Source organism: Saccostrea cucullata, unplaced genomic scaffold, assembly GCF_032062105.1.
Source record: "Saccostrea cucullata isolate Sc308-1 unplaced genomic scaffold, CSIRO_AGI_Scuc_v1 ctg1109, whole genome shotgun sequence".
Lineage (NCBI taxonomy): Eukaryota > Metazoa > Mollusca > Bivalvia > Ostreida > Ostreidae > Saccostrea > Saccostrea cuccullata.
Genome location: NW_026930649.1, coordinates 174,699 through 192,985, shown reverse-complemented (window position 1 = coordinate 192,985; position 18,287 = coordinate 174,699). Strand labels below are relative to the sequence as shown.

Below are 18,287 nucleotides of genomic sequence, written 5' to 3'. Positions count from 1 at the left end.
ACACACGGTATAATTTTTTTTTAAAATCTCTATTGTAGTTTTCACATAATAAAACTCCAGTAATATCCCTTAAATTACTCCTCGTGTACATTTATTTTAAACTTAAATAAATTTTAAAGTAATTTTTAACTTAGAAATATATTTCCTCCTTTTCTATTTATTTTTAAAAATACTTTTTACATGTGTCCAAAGATTCTGAAGATATTTACGTTCGCATAGTGTCGCATTCGGTCTGTTGTTTTAACAGCTACATGTAATCACGTACAAACATCCTTATTCTATCTGAATGGCCATTTTATGTCCCCTAATGAGGCTCGCTTTTGTCAGCGTTGATGGAAATTCAGAAATCTTTAAATAAACCACCAAGCAGTATGGTTAATTATTACAAAAAATAATAAAATAAACGGAAATTTTTATTTTGCCCACTTGAAAAGAATTTCCATACAATTAATAATGAAATCATGAGGAAATTAAGGTTTTATTTGGTTTATCGAAGTAGTTGTTATTTGATCAATTACTTTGGTAAGCAGTGTTTTACTAGTTAATAATTATTTTAACTTTCACTTCATGCTTCAGGCGAGATATCAATGGCCATCGCTGGTGGTGTCAGCTTTATTCTCGATCCAGAAAGTTTTATAAACCTATCATCTGCAAGGATGGCATCGCCAACAGGAAAATGTCATACGTTTTCAAAAGATGCTGATGGATATGCTCGCGGAGAAGGGTGTGGCATCGTTATATTAAAGAAACTTGCTGATGTAAGTCAAGTATCCGATACTTTGCATGCTACATTCAGTAGTGAACATGTATGTCATATTTCTTGATGTAGTTTGGATGAATCGATCTTATTGAGAGTGAATAATTTAATTTTAATTGTAAAACGTCATTTGATTGGGTAAAACATTTAATCCATTTTGTAAAACATAACTTCCCTACGTCACAATGAGTAACGTCAAAAACGTATAACTCCGCTTGATGTTACTTCTAAAATATGCTAAAGGAGTATACATGATAAGAGCCAAATTTGGCCCCCTAAAAATCAACATTTTAGAATGACATTAAGATATGTTTAATTGAAATTTATTTTGTAGAAGAGATTATATCAGAAATATTTCCAATATATTTTTCAATTTATATGCACTCACTAGCTGTAAATGACATGAGAAATAATGCTATTTTTGCTATCTAACAAAAAAAAGCCCAAAATATGCCTTTTTCTTGATGTTTTTTTCTTATGGGTCACTAATTAGTATTGGATAGATACATCTTTGGTAAAAATATAAATTTGTTCTTGGCTGCGCTCTATATTTTCTGGAAGAAAAACTCCTTGAAAATGAGCAGTTTTATACAAAATATGCTAAAATGGCGGGAAAACGTGATTTTTATGATGTCAAATTTCTAAAATAACGGCATTTTGAGCAAAATGAAAATGACCAATAAAGGTCACATATATAACTGATTACTATACAAATTAAAGCTATATATTAAGTTAAATTAAGATATTTATTTTAAGGGGCCAATTGAGACACTTACCATATATCGCTCTTTGAAGCCTTTTTCTGGAAGAAAATTGGCTCATTGTCTTTACGGATATTTAATAATAAGGAATGACGATTATTTCAACTTTTAATTTTATACGATATAACTTAACTTGGGGCAATTTACTCTTTTTTAAACTGCTTCAAGGTTTATAAAGCGTAAAGTGTCCCAAGTTATGTTATATTGTACATGTATAACAAAAGTTGAAATAAGCTTGATTCATTAAAATGTTTTCCAATTCAAACACTTTTACGATTATCAAATTTGAATGTGAAAGCGCAAATCAAGTAAATTAATTCGTTTTTATGAAAAGCAGATATTTAAAAATTCTTAGGATTATTTTATCTGTATTAGTTTATTAATGTCACTTATCGTTGTTCATGTCTTTCAAACGTGCATTGGATAGCCAATCGCCGTTATATACGAGGGCTGTTCGGAAATTATTGAGACAATCACATTTACTCCATAAAGGACAGAGATACTTTGATGAAAATTCATCGACATTTTATAAAGAATGAATAAAACACTTATGCAAAATTTCGAATTCCTAATATAATAAGAAAAGTTTCGGTTAAATGTTAAACATGCATATGTCCATCGACCCGGAGCAGCATCACTACGTCATTTAACGTCACTTCAGCCGAAGATGGTTTCGCATGTAAAATGATCGGGAAGCGTTTATATATATAATACATTTCCTTCGTTATAACAGTACAAAAATCAAACGGTCTCTTTCCTTAAACTATTCCTTAAAAATATAGGCTGTTGCTACCCGAATATAACAATATCATTTGTGTGAAAGGATGACTTAAAATAATGCAGTGACGATTTATGCAACGCGGGTCAACGATATTAATACCTTAACGATATTTAAAATATCGTACGTAATAACTGATGGTCGTTCGGAGCTTTCGATTTTACTTTGGTTGAATTATTTTTTTAAAAAATGCATACAAATAAATAACAAACCCTAATACATATTTTCTCGTTGTTATTGTTTTAACAAGTCGTTGAGGCTGGAAAAGAGTTCTACATTGCGTTACAAAAATTTTTAGATATGTTCGTTGCTCCGCCCTTGACGTCAAAATCCATTTTTTCGTTCTTAGCACATTTCTCTACCGCGCTTAATTTTTTTTTTCTGATCTCCGTTTTCCTCATCAGAATTCTAACAAAATTGCACAACATGAATTTGAATTAAAGCTGAAAAATTATACATATTAACAGAATTATTTTCGCTCTTATTATGGGTCCACGAAGAGTTCGAACGTTGGTATTTTCAATATCTGATTTCGAGACTGCTCCGGGTACCCCTACTGATGACGCATTTATATACAACTGTACAGAAAATATTTAATATTTGTAAAATATTTTTTGCTTCTTTTATTTCTTAGTGTATGTCAAACGTATATGCAAATTTTCACCGAAAGATGTTCATTAAAAAGCAAAATATACACAATATATGTCTCAATAATTTCCGAACAGCCCTCGTAGAGTTTGTTGATAGTTAAAAAATCCTAAATGTATGAAAATCAAGAAAAAATGCTGTAAGGAAACAAATTTTCTTTTGATTGATATCTTGGATATGTGCTGAATACAGTTCTGTATTAAAAAATATCGGACAGTTTGAGGCCCTTTAGCAACATAGTTTTTTAAATCTTCCTTGCAATGCATAAATTTATATTAAGTTTAACTAACATGTTAATGGTTTTTTTTTTCATTTAAAGGCCATCAAAGACGGAAATAAAATATGGGGAACGATTTTTACATGGCTTAATCAGGATGGCCATTTGAGTTCTCCAATAACTTCTCCATCCGGTGAGCAGCAAGAAAAGCTAGTGGAAACAATTTACAGAAAAAGCAATATTCCACCAAGTTCTGTGCAATACATAGAAGCCCATGGTAAGCAGCATTCATCGTGTTCATTTGATTAGGATGTATTTTTGCGATAATCTAAATTCATATATCGTTCTCAAAAGGCAAACCAAATAGTACCAAAAAATCGGAATGAAATAAATCAACAGCCTCATGTCTGTATATTATATTGTTATACGCTCACTAAAGTATGCAGAAATGTTGCAAAAAGTCATTTTATATTCCTCAAGCAAACTATATTTTCAACGTTATTTTTGCCAGAATGTAATTCAAAAGGAGCTTTAAGTTACAGAGATTATTTCAAAACTAATATTGTTCTCAGACTACTTTAAACATCATGCTGTGATGTTATTCTTTTGTTGTTGCAGTCTTAAAATATTTGCCTGTGGCAATCTGAAATTAGAGATCAATAATGCATGTCATAATAATTTAAGAGGGTTTGAGTACTGATATCCTTCAAAACTTTACTGTTACTGAACAAGAGACTATAAAATGTGATAATTAAGTAAACACTAGTTTTTAGTTACGTGTTCATATTCGTAATTTCTTTTCAAACATAATTTTATTTACCAATCATGCAGACTTGAAAAATTCAAGAAAAATGACTCATTCTAAAAAAAAGGAATTGAATCTATACATGATCTCTCTGAAATTGTAATAAACATATTCAAGTTTTGTTTTCATTCAGTGTTAAAATCTTATTCTGGTATGAAATTCATAAACATCTATACTGCAAACTGGGATGGTAAATTGCTCATTATTATTATAGAAGAGTTCTTCATCTGGTTGTATGAAACATTATTCATATTACACATCCAATTCTGTTCAGGCCTTTTTTTCATAATAGATATTCATGAAGACCCCACTTCCACAATTCCAAACAAATACCCATAATAATCAAGCTAATTTTCAAAATGAAGATTTTTTCAAGCAAACATTCTTGAAAGATGAAACTTATGTGGAATCATCCTCAGGTAGTGTAGATTCAAGTTTGTTAAAATCATGACCCCCGGAGGTTGTGCGGGGCCACAATGGCTGACCAAAGTTTTACATAAAAATATATAGGATAATTCTTTAAAAATCTTCTCATGAATAACAAAGCCATGATTGATCATATTTATATGGAAGCATCCTCAGGCAATATAGATTCAAATTTGTTCAAATCATGACCCCCAGGGGTAAGGCGGGGGTCACAATGGCTGACCAAAGTTTTACATAAAAATATATAGGAAAATTCTTTAAAAATCTTCTTCTCAAGAATAACAATGCCGTGATTGACCATATTTATATGGAAGCATCCTCAGGTAGTGAAGTTGCAAGTTTTTTCAAATCATGACCCCCAGGGGTAGGGCGGGGCCAGAATGGCTGACCGAAATTTTACGAAGAAATATATTGGAAAATTCATTTAAAATCTTCTTCTCAAGAATTACAAAGCCATGATTGGTCAAATGTATATGGAAGCATCCTCAGGTAGTGAATATGCAAGTTTGTTCAAATCATGACCCCAGGGGTAGGGCAGGGACACAATGGCTGACCAAAGTTTTACATGGAAATATATAGGAAAATTCTTTAAAAAAAAATCTTCTTCTCAAGAACAACAAACCCATGATTGGTCATATTTATATGGAAGCATCCTCAGATAATGTAGATTCAAGTTTGTGCAAATCATGACCCCCGGGGGTTGGTTGGGTCCACGCTGGCTGACCAAAGTTTAACATAGACATTTTTAGTAAATTTCTTTTAAAATCTTCTCAAGGATAGGAAAGCCATGATTGGCTATGCATGTATTTATATGGAAGCATCCTCAGGTAGTTTAGATTCAAGGTTGTGCAAATCATACCCTCTCCCCTTTAAGGAATGGTTGGGACAATTTTTGGGTTTAAACTTTCAATAATAAACAAAGTTCTGCTTTTATGCTAGTCACAGTGCTCAGGTGAGCAATGTGGCCCATAGACCCCTTGTTAGTGTATGGCGCGTGGCATTTGGGTACAGTCCACTAATTGTTTTCCCATAGCCGACAATGTTAACGTTTCTTCTCATAGCGATGTCCCTAATTTTCGTTCAGAAATGAGTGACCCCTCAAATCAAAGCACATCAACTTGTCTTTCCGTGGTTAAAATCTCGAGGTGGCATGTCAGATTCGTTTTCCGCAAAATGCGTCTGTCTGCAGGAACCTCTAAAAATGAAAGTGAAAGTAGGGGAATTTCAGAGTTCTGACTGGCGTTATAATACACAATATAATTCGGCTGATCTTCTTGATAAATTACATTTGCCAAGCTTTTTTGGAAGGAGAGATACGATACTCCTTATCAACAAGTGTGAGGCTCAGTTTAGTACATCTGCCCAATTTTTTATGCAAGTATGCAAATTAAGGAACTTGTAATTTTTTCTGCACTACTTTCTTCTCCTACCGATTCTAAAAATAATTAGTGGGATGTACCCATTTACACCTGAGAAAAATGTCCAAAGACAACACTGTGTCAGTGAATAGAAATCACTGTTGTTTACTTCCAAAGGGAAAATACATGTTAATAGCATGTTTGATTTAACCTAACTTTTAATATGTAAAAAATACCTGAAATTATAACAAAGTGAGTATTATGCTGTAAATTTCTATTTTTTAGAATATAGGACAGATCACTCTAATTGCAGAAAAAATATCATAGAATCAGAACTCTTTTGTGTGCAGTGTAGAGTGGGTTCTTATTAAAATTATTAAAATAATGAAGTACAGAATTAGTTATGTAAAAGATAATATGAATCATATAATTTTGAAAAAAAATTGTTTCAGGAACTTATAGAATTGAGAATGTCTTTTCTCAGAGTGGGGGATTGCATTGCATTGTAGAACTCTATTCTTTTGAGATTTTTAGGTTACCTGAGTAAACTCAGGTGACCTATTGCTATCCGTTTTCGTCCGTCGTCGTGCGTCGTCCGTCGTGTGTTAACATTTGAACATTTTCAGCTTCTTCTCTGCAACCACTGAACCAATTTCAACCAAATTTGGCACAAAGCATCTATGGGTAAAGGGGAACAAAATTGTGAATCTCATGATCCCTGCCCCCCAGGGGCCTGAGGGATGGGGCCAAAACCACTAAAATTAATGCAATCTTTAAAAATCTTCTTATTTACTCCTAGACATCAAGCAGTCACCCCGTTTGTATGATTGTAATCAGCATTGAGTCCTCTACCAAAATTGTGAAATTCATAGCCCTGAGGTCAGGGGTTCTTGTGCTAGGGCGGGGCTAAATAAGTATTTAGTGCATATACATGAATTCTTTCAAAATCTTCTTCTCTGCTCCTGGGTATTGAATAAACCAACTAAGTACATAGTTATGATGAGCAATAGTGCTTCTACCAAAATTGTTAATGTTATGGCCCCAGGGTCAGGGGTTCTGGTGTTAGGGCGGGGCCCTGTAGATTATATAGTGAAAATACATGGATTCTTTGAAAATCTTCTTCTCTGCTACTAGATAATAAATAAATTACCTAAGTACATAGTTATGATGAGCAAGAATACCTCTTCCAAAATTGTGAATTTTATGGCCCCAGGGTCAGGGGTCGTGGTGTTATGGTAGGGCTCTATTGATTATATAGTGAAAATACATGAATTCTTTGAAAATCTTCTTCTCTGTTCCTAGGTATTAAATAAACTAACTAAATGTATAGTTATGATGAGCAAGAGTGCCTCTACCATAATTGTGAATTTTATGGTCCCATCATACTGGGCTGCAAATGTCTTTCGACCAGTTCTTTTTCGCCATGCAATACAAGAAGCAAAGAAAATGAACCCAAATGCTTTGTTTCTAGAAATTGGACCAAGTCCGGTATTAAGAGCGCATTTATCAAGCATATTCCCCGACTCGGTGGAAGAATCGCTGCCTTCTATGAAAAGAGACTATGAAATTGACATTTTTCGAAAAACTCTCCTAGACATATTTGGAAAAGGCATTCAAGTAACATGGGAAAATGTTGTATTACGTACGACCAACATACTTTCAATTCCCAAATATCAGTTCAACAAGAGAAAGCATCTTGTAAAATCTGAGAAACTTCAGAGTTTACTAAGTGGAGAGGAAAGTAATATAAATAAGATGCTAATTTCACGCCTTCCTGGAAGTTCAGAGCAGTTTAATATGCTTATATCTCATGAAAATACTCCATTCATCTATGAACATGTTGTGGATGGAAGCACAGTTGTCCCGGGTGCCCTGTATGGTGAAATCGGACTAGAAATTGGACACTATCTCCTTCCAAACAGCGAAATTACGGAATTCGATATTTCATGGTCGATACACAGGGCATTTTTGGTCAAAGACAGTGAGCAGACTTTAGTTATTAAATCAAGACAAGAAAGTGATAACATAATCTATTATGAGGCATATGCTTCAGGAAATAAATTTATGTTGTCTTCAGGAAAGGTAACTTTCAATAGGACACCTCCAAAACCAGTTCTTGATGTTCAAAGACTTAATTCATTGCTCAGCACAGAGTCAGAATCTCACATTGTATATATGATGTTGCAAAGTTTGGGATTTCAACATGGTCCTATTTATCAAACCATCAAAAAGTGTGTGATTCGTGACAGAGAAACCATCTGTGATATTCGTATTTCAGATGGGGTAATGAAAGAAATATCAAGAACTTGCTTGCATCCTGTCATTCTAGATACTATGTTTCAGTCATGTTTCGGAATAAATGTCGGCAACGGAAATGGTCAAAAAACTAGAATCCTACCAATCAAAGTCTCCCATTTAGTTGTGAGACAAAGACCATCACAATCTATGATCTGTTATACAACTCCTGTGCAAGACGATGCTATGAATGCATCTTTTAACATACTCCTACTACAAAAAAATGGAAGCATTGTAGCAGAAATGATGAATTTTAAGGTGGAAAAAATTAATTCACCTGATGACCTGCATTCTCTGTCTTACCATGAATCTTGGAAGCCAGTCCAACTTCAAGGGAAAACATTTACTGAAAGGTTCGTCTTTGTACTTTCTTGGAACAGTGAATATCTGTCTCTTGTTGAGAATACATTTCGTAAAGAACATGGAAATATAGATATATGTTCAATAAGTTTAGCAAAAACGTCTGACAATGAATTCTCAACTCTCCAGAAGAAAGCAGAATCGCAAAGCATTTCTGTTATATTTGCCCCAGGACTTCCAGGTATCGACGAAAATACAACTGGAAGATGGCTTAGTGATACTATCAGAAGAACAACTCAGGTGTTTCTTCAACTTTTAAAAGCAATTTACAAGATGAAATCGCATATTTTGGTGGTAACAAATGAAACACAACCTTGCTATTCACCGAAAACACGTGTTATTGGAGCAGAGTTATGGGGAATGGTTCGAGCTGTGTCTCATGAAGGAACTGAACTCTCTTTTACTTTATTAGACGTAGATAGTCTCAGCGAATTTTCATTGATCAACATCAGTAGGGTGTTTGCAGGACTCGATGTCGGAAGCCGGCAGGTTCCAGATGAATATGCTATTAGGGGAAATATTATCTACACAAACGAAATAACAAAGTTATCTGAAAGTTTCCATACAAGACTATACAAGAAAAACTTTCAAAAAGCACCCCAACCTCTTTGTATACGACAAAAGTTAGAAGGTGATGAATCATCTTTCCTCGCCATGCCTTGTTCGAAAGAATCCACTAATCAACTTGCTATTTGTGTCAAACCAACAAATGTACTTGCATGCACAGAAGACACGTATTTTATTCAAAGTAACAATTCTCCAGAACTATACTGTACAGACACAAATATTAATGGAGAAAATATTAATGCATGTGAACTTATTGGTTTTGCAAAGATCGGAAACAAAGATACCGAAGTAATTGCCTGCTGTCATATGGAGCTAAAAACAGTAATGATGATTGACAAACATTGTGTTTTTGCAAAATCAGGCTTCAGCGGCTATAGACTTGGAGATATGCACGCTGTCATCATTGCATTGTCCATTGCTGATCTTGTAGAAAAAAAGTCAAATGTGTTTATCGAATATGGTGAGGAAACATGTACAATATTTCACTTTCTCTGCATCATGCTTAAAGAGAAAAAATGCAATATATCAAACCAAATGAAAGCCAATGGCAAAAAAACTCAAAACACCTATGCAACAGAACTTGTTTTATTGTCAGCTGATGGATACCTTGAAAAAGACACACTGCATATTTTATATCCAAATGTCAAACAGTGTATCTCCTTATCGGGTATCTTACCTAGGGATTTCTCGATGGATTCAAATTGTTCGATGCAATTTCAGCTAATTGATATAGCCTATTTATATAAAACAAAGCAGTTACGTGTTGCTTTGCAGAGGGCATCTCGAGTACTAATGGCTGCACTGAAAAAGAAGAAACCCAGAAACAATTTTCCTTTGCATAAAAGCTCGTTGAATGTTGTAGAAATTTCAAAAGATATTGAAGTAAGGACATCAAAAGAATTTCTCATCAGAGACGACAGCGCTTACATTGTGGTTGGCGGATTAACAGGCTTAGGTTGGTTGATTGTAAAATACTTAGCACAAAGAAAAGCAAACAAAATAATATCACTATCAAGACGTTCACCATCCAGTGAGTTAGAAAAGCAAATCCTCAATATAAAAAATCTGCATGGAGTAGAGATTATTCACAAAGAAGTTGATATCACCAATTTGAACAGCCTCACGAAGGTTCTACGTTCAGTTCAACAACAAATGCCAGATGTTCCCATTCGTGGTGTTTTGCAAGGTGCTGCCGTTATAAATGATAACACTGTGCCAAAAATGACAAAAGAAAAATTCGAAATGCCTTTAATTGTAAAGGTTCTTGGTACTTGGAATCTCCATCATCTTACAAAACATATGGACCTTGATGTATTTACTCTGCACTCCAGCGTAGCTTCTGTGTTTGGAAACTATTCTCAAACAAATTATGCTGCAGCCAATGCATTTCTTGACAGTTTTGCGTATTACAGAAGATCATTAGGACTCCCAGCACAAGTCATTAATTGGGGGGCCTTGACTGTTGGAATGGGGTCAGACCCCACGTTGAAAGACATCTTTTTTCATAAAGGGATTGGTTTATTGTCCGCTAGGCAAATATGCAATGCACTTACACAAATGTTCTTGTCAGATCAAATTCAAGGAATATTTGTAGATTTGGACATAAAGCGGTTCTTGACTTCAAATAACTTGAATTGGAAGGCATCAAAATATGCAGGACTAATTTCTGACGAGGAAGAGTCTGTCCCAAAGGTTGTTTCTGAAAGTGAAACAACATATGAATCCGGGGGAAACATGATCGACCTTATTAAGCAAATTTCAGCACAGGTTCTGATGATTGATGTTTCCGAAATTGAAAATACAAATACCCTTGCCCAATTTGGGGTAGACTCACAAAATTCTATTGAGATCATAAATACAATATATTCAGCTACCAAAGTAAGGATTCCTATTCTGCTCTTGCTGTCGGGGGATTTTACTATACAAGAGCTAGCAAATTTTTTGTCAAACAAGATGTCCGACAACAGTTCGGAAGAATTATCAAGTGGCAGACATAGTTCGGAGAGTACTTCAATGGTTAAAAGATACTATGAGAGTGATCAGTTGCGGCAGTCTGCCTATGTATTCTCCTTTACAATACCCCATGAAATAAACAACCCAGAATTTTGGAAAAGGGTAATACAGTTCCTGGCAAGGTTAAATCCAACAGTCCGTGTCGATGGCAGTGAATCAACTGGTCAAACAGATTCACCAAATGAAAGTGTTGATATTGAAGACTTCATCATTCCGTTTGAATTTGTCCAAACAACGAATGAACTCCAGACAAAATTGGCGGAAAATAGAGATATGCCATTGTCTGTGATTTATGAAGCTGAAACAAATAAAGCTCATCTTTATATGACATGTAGTCGGATGAAGTTTGATGCTTTTTGTGGGAAGATAATTCAAAAAGATTTACAAAAAATTGCAACATATATTATTGCAAAAAACCCTGTTCCTGCATGGCTTGATAAAACCAACGTTGATTTTCTTTCATTATATAGTAGTAAATTACACACTGTTGCCGAAACGTCGAAAACTTACTGGCAGCACCGTCTTCGGTTGTGTAAAACATCAGCCAGTTTGAAATCCAAATATCCAATGCTAGAGCATAAACACAATGAAGGCAAAATATCACTCGCAATGATTGATCTAAACCAGCATAAAGATCTTTTATGTGAAAATGAGTGGACGATGTGCAACATCGTGTGTAGTGCATTTCAGATTGCTCTGCATAAAATAACTACTGTCGAAAGAGTCCCGATATTAATGGAGGTTGACTTGCGTTCACAGATTTTGGAATGTCAAGAACACATCCTATCGAGTTCTAACCATATACCATTAGTATCCCCTAACTTTTTTCAACCCGGAGTAACAGTTCGTGAGGTGCTTAATAAAAATGAACAGAAAGTAAAGGAAGGTATTGCTAACTGTCTTTATCCTTTTCCTGCAATTATGGAGCTCAAAGAATTTGATAGCAAATTGCACAAAACTCACTCTTATCTGTTCGACACAAGCGATATTGCTGATGAACAATATGTCAGGTTAGCATCAACACATATTGAAAAAAATCCCACCTTTGAAACACTGCTATATGCACTACACAATAAAACGGATCAGACTTTGAAATTAGAATTCCATTTCTGTCCAGAACGTGTTTCCACTTACACTGCATCCATATTGACTGAATCTGTGTCGAATTTCATCCAAGCACTTTCTGAGAATCACACAAAAACTTTGAAGCAATTGCAAATGCAGACCAAATTAGCAAGAGCGCCAATGGCATCTCCCAAAGGTAAGAATAAAATGTAAGGATCGTTGTATAGAGACTAGAAATACTTAAGAAAATGTATTATTTTAATAGAGTCGCTTTTTGTCTCTTTTTAAGCATCTTTTCTTCTGGTAAAAGAAAATGGCAACCGAAAAAAGGTTTTCATGGAAGTAAAACAGGGTACCCCGCCACTTGTTTCTTGGGGTCCAAATTCAAACAGTCAGTCAAAAATGACTGAAATAATGGACGTCGACATTGTCCAAGATAATGGTAAGTTATGCTATATAATTTTTTTTCAAGTTTTATTTAACAAACATTTTTTTACTTCCAGAATGAGTATGAAACAAAAGAAAAATTTGACGAATGTTTAAATTTTTATATGTAACAACGTAAGCTTTAGGAATATTTTGTAGACTATTTTTTAAAACTATTTCAAACACTTGAAAATAATATCAAAATATTGTTGTTAATTGAATAGGGATAATTTTATATTGTAATTCATCCGATTTGTAGGCCGTTCTGGACTAAGACTGTGGTTATTTGGAAGAAAAGCTATGACGTTTGAAACCTCAGAGGACCAAGTTTGTCAGGCATGGGTGACTTTTTTAAAACAACATCTGCCCCCAACTTCATTCAAAAAGCAAGAATTTGAGGAAAACGAAAACTATATTCAATCAACTGAATTGGAAGTTGAAAATACCTATCTATGAAACTCAATAGTATTTGTATTTCAAAGAAATAACATGTATAAATTGTATCTGAGTCGTTTCATCTGTAATGTTATTAATTTGGCTTATTTGAAAGAGGTGACTTTATGTTTTGTTAAACTTGCATTTTGTTTCCTATAAAAGAGCTAAAAACCCAGATGTTTAATGGTAATTTACACTTAAGAAAACTACGTTAAGATACATTAATTTACACAGGCATTACATTCTATAAATTATTTGTTATGATTTTTTTTAAAAAGTGTTGATAATTTCTTCATAGTAATTATTGTAGTTTTTAAATCCTTGGAAGTTATACAATAAGGAAATATTACCTCTGTGTGTTTAATGTGTACAATTGTTAGGGATAAATCACTTTAAATGACAACAATTATAATTTTATTAAATTAATAAATATAAGACACACTTTAAAGCAATATGAGCTGCATTTTTGAAAATTTTATTTAGCTGTTAATATGTGTTTTTTTGATAAATTTGTATGTAACTTAAATATTTATGATCAATTAGATTAAAATAAAACAGAAGAAAAACTTCTATATACAATCCAATATAGTTTGATGTAAGAAATCGTTATTGTACAGGACGACAAAAATGTAATTTTGATTCAATCGAAGTTTATAAATAGTTCTTCCATCGCAATTATGAACAACAAAAGTTTATTAACGTTATTTTTTCAGTAATTGAAAAAGTTTACAATTATATTTCAAATTTTTGCAACAAAAAATTCTCACATCAAATTTGCAGCTCATATTGCTTTAATATTTATACCGCGAAAAATATACTGGCAATATTTGGAATATACAGTGATATGGGTGTTTTTAAACTTGGCGCCAGTGTCTGCGAAAACATTGGACTGAGAAATGCTAACTTGAAATTAGATTTTGGTCTATCCCAACTTCACTCTTAAGCACAAGTTATAAGCACTGAACTGAAATACATATATCTGCTTTATTTTGGATTGTTTAAAATTTATATAAATCATTAAGTTCTTTCCAGTTTGTTTAAAGATAGAAAAATCAGACGATCATTTCATTATTATTAATTGGAAAGGGAGTGAACAAAAAAAAAATTACGGAAGTATTCATTGGTCGGATACCCCCTCCTCCTCCGTTTTCTGCTTGTCAAATATTTTAAATAAAGATTAACATATGATTATATTTTGACATCATGGAAATAATTGTATCTTGTATGAAGACATTTCAAGTCGGACACGAACAAAAAAAAAACATTTTACATATAAATAATGTATTTGAAATTCTTAAATAAATATTGTGTGTTAAATCTTACATTGGCACTTTAATTTGCACATAGAGTTGTGAAATAAATTTTAAATAGAATTTAAATATACTTTTTCAGACGTCTGTGTCGAATTTAAACTCCTCTATTCTTTATATTTCAAATCAGCTCTGCATAAACGTATTGCATATTTCTGTTCTTTCCAGTTAATTTTCCATGGTCTCAAATTCATCTTCATGTAAAAAGATCGTTTACTAAGCGGAGAAATATTTTATTTTTTTTTTTTACCCTCGCTGTTGTTTATTGAAGTCATTATTATATTGTTATTATTAATTTTCCTTTTGTATTAACTATCTTCAAGCATAAGTGATTCTATGGACATTTATGTCAGGAATATAAGTTATTGTTATCTCGTTTAGCTATTGCAATTTATAATTTCTACCATGTGCTATATAATCTTTGAATGTATTTTTTATTACGTACATATCATTTTAAATATCATTTTGAAAATCAATTTAAAATCCACCAATGACCTCTTTTATATATCTCACGGAAAAGTAACGCACTAAGAATTGATTATTTTGTATTTGATCGTTAATTGTTATGAAAACAAGAATAACATGCATGCATTCTGTTGTGATAACGGTAGAGGGTCGTTATTTTTAAAATTAAAGAAAATTGTTAAGTCATGTAATTGATGCAAATTGATTTCAATAAATTGTTCAATAAGATTGTTTGTTGAATATTTGGACCTGATATTCAGTATAAGACATGAAGTATTCGATAAATACCACATTTTGAATTTACTTATCTTTTTAAAAAAATACGAAGCTTCACATATTTGTTTGAAACAAATTAAGATTGTTCTTACTAAGTATAAAATACTTTCGGGAACATACCTGCTTAAAGGCAGGAAATACATCTTCCCTTGTAGTTCACCTATGCTGAAAGCACAAGTGAGATTTTCGGATCAGCTTTTGGCCTTTAAATAATCCAACTGTCTGCCTGTCCGCCCGTCTAACCAGTTTATCTTTTCTTCAAATTAACTTACAACTTCTTCAAAGCGATATCGCTCTGAAACGAGAGCGTTAAAACAGACAAAATCAACCTTTGACTTTTTGATCTTTGTGTTTTTGTGAAACCAAAAATATATGTCGGATCAAAAAGTTAATTAAGAGGTGCACAACGGCTATATGTAATAAAGATTCTGTGAAATGTTTATCACCGTGTAAAATGCAGCCCAAGGACATAACACCTTCTTCCCTTTCATAACCGTTGAATGTCTCTTATCAGAACAATTAAAGTGACGTTATTTTTTTACAATTAATCCATTAATTGATATCTATTTGTATTTTCACTCTTTCAATAATTTTATAGTTAAAATATTACTTTGGTATCTTTATAATAATTGTCATGTGAGAATATTTGGCAGTTGGAGAGCGACAGCCAAGCCGCTCGGACAGCTGACTCCCGACTTTGTAGATTTTGTTAAGTTTTAGGAGTTTTAATAAATTTGTAAAACGGAAACCGTTTTAAGCAATCTCTCTTCGTTACATGTTCATAAAATTTCATTCAGCAGTATGAGAGGACTCCGAGTTGCAGATAAATGATAGGTACCCAAAAGCGTAACAGACAGACTGAATGACGGACGTACAGACAGACGGACAAACAGATTACTATATACCCTTTCGTTTTTCAAGCGGAGTGGGGTGGGTGGGGGGATAAAGACCTTAAATTTGGTATGTAACCAACCAACGGTCCAATCCAAGGTTTATTTGCTACATGTATCAAGGCCATTATATCGTCAATTAAAACTAACAAAACTAGAGATACTGTGAGCAATGAGCTCACTAAATGATACCCACGCCTCCCATAAAGTCCATGTTTTGCTAAATATTGTTTTACGATTATGTGTAAAGAGGAATAACTCGTCCTATCAAATGTTATCCAGAAGCTTCTATATATGACGTCATAGGTAAACATATAATGGCAATGTCCATGTTTTGCTATGGGAAACCGAAAATACATGTCGAATTAAAAAGTAAAATAGGAGGTGCACAATGGCAATATGTAATAACGATTCTGTGAAAGTTTCATTAAATTTCACTCAGTAGTATATGAGGAGTTGCGGATAAGAGATAAAGCGTAACAGACGAACGGACGGACGTACAGGCAGACGGACAGAAATCTTGATTGCTATATCTACTCCCACATTTTTAAAGCGGGGGTATAACTGAAGGTACTGCGAGTTATGAGCTCACTAAATGATACCCCCGCCTTCCATATGAATATAATAAGAGTGTCCATGTTTTGTTGTGGGAAACCCAAAATATGTGTCAGATCAAAAAGTAAAATAGGAGATTCACAATGACAATATGTAATAAAGATTCTGTGAAAGTTTCATCAAATTTCATTCAGTGGTATGAGAGGAGTTGCGTATAAGAGATAGGTACCCCAAAGCGTAACAGACAGACGGACGGACGTACAGCTGGAAGAACATACCAATTACTATACACCCATCCGCTTTTCAAGCGACGATGTAATGAAGACTTTAAAGGACTCGGTAGGCTGTTTAAATCTCTGACATCAATTTATCATGCCTCGTTTAAATATTGATTGTACTCATAACAAGCTCTAGAAAAGCATATAAATTAGAAGTCACAAACAGCATAAACTGTAGTGATAGTTGAATATTACTATACTTAAATACGGAATGTTGACAATGACGATCGATGGAAAAACTAAAGATATAATAAGTTTGCTATATAATTTGTTTGTTAGTCTTTATTGTCTATAGTATAGTCAGTAAAACAGATCGACTCCTTTTTATACCCCCCGCTTGAAAAGCGGGAGGGTATATAGTAATCGTTCATTCCGTCCGTCTGTACGTCCGTCCATCTGTTACGCGTAAGGGTACCCATCTCTTATCCGCAACTCCTCTTAAACCACCGAGTGAAATTTAATGAAACTTTCACAGAATCTTTATTACATATTGCCATTGTGCACCTCCTATTTTACTTTTTGATCCGACACATATTTTGGGTTTCCCGACCACAGTAAAACATGGACTTTGTCATCAGTTATAACCATATTGGAGGCGGGGGTATCATTCAGTGAGCTCATTGCTCACAGTACCTCTAGTTTATTATATGTTTGAGTTTAAAAGAGATTTTTAGGTCACCAAAGTAAATAAAGGTGACCTATTGCTATCTGTTTTCATCCGTCGTCGTGCGTTAACATTTGAACATTTTCATCTTCTATTCTGGGATCGCTGAACCAATTTCAACCAATTTTAGCATAAAGCATTTATGGATAGAGGGGAACAAAAATTGTGAATTTCATGGTCCCTGCCCCTTGGGTCTTAGGGGTGGGGCCAAATCTACTAAAACTGATGTATTCTTAAAAACCTTCTTTACTCCTGGATATTAAGCAGTAAAACCGTTGACATGATTGTAATCAGCAGTGAGCCCTCTACTAAATTTGTGAAATTCAGTGCCCCAGGGTCAGGGGTAAAATTCCAGTTCTAGGGCGAGGCTAAATAGATCGTGTAGTGAAAATGCAATACTTCTTTGAAAATTTTCTTATCTGCTCCCGGGCGTTAAGGGGAAGAAGGACCTTTAGCTGAAAAAATACCTGTCCTTTAATTTTTTTCATATTTTGTAAATCTCTAATATAGTATGTCCTACATACCTTAAAGCATATATACCAATAGGTTTCTAGACTTATTTTTTGAGATATTGAGTGACTAATACTATACCTCACAGTGTCTAAGTGGAGTTTTTATTTTCAATGTTTCTTGGCCCATTAATCGGTCCATAATGGGTTTTTTTTTCAGTGTAGATAATAGATATGTCAGCTAACATGTGTCTTTTAAAATATTTCAGAGTATGAGTAGGGTTAAAAATTCGGTAAAGCAACATTCTTTTGTCACACCGCATTTGGAAACGGAAAATTACGTACTTTTTAAGACAACTTAAACAACAACAAAAAAATAATTTGTAAAAAATCCTATCATTCAATATTTGAAAATTTACGTTGAAATGCAAGGTCGTCGTGTTATTGATTAGCTGTAAAAATATCGATTAGTGAAGCTGAGCTCAATAT

General features: G+C 33.6%; 1 protein-coding gene across 1 annotated transcript in view; it reads left to right on the top strand.

The window, feature by feature from the left end:
* The window catches only part of LOC134229445 (uncharacterized), a 35,276-nt gene extending 21,924 nt beyond the window's left edge, over positions 1–13,352 (top strand). The window contains exons 4-8 of the mRNA XM_062711197.1: positions 577–758; positions 3,264–3,438; positions 7,129–12,246; positions 12,340–12,492; positions 12,736–13,352. Coding sequence (XP_062567181.1) covers positions 577–758; positions 3,264–3,438; positions 7,129–12,246; positions 12,340–12,492; positions 12,736–12,932 — 5,825 coding nt within the window. The 3' untranslated portion in view covers positions 12,933–13,352. The remainder of the gene's footprint in view (positions 1–576; positions 759–3,263; positions 3,439–7,128; positions 12,247–12,339; positions 12,493–12,735) is intronic.
* Positions 13,353–18,287: the final 4,935 nt, after the last annotated feature.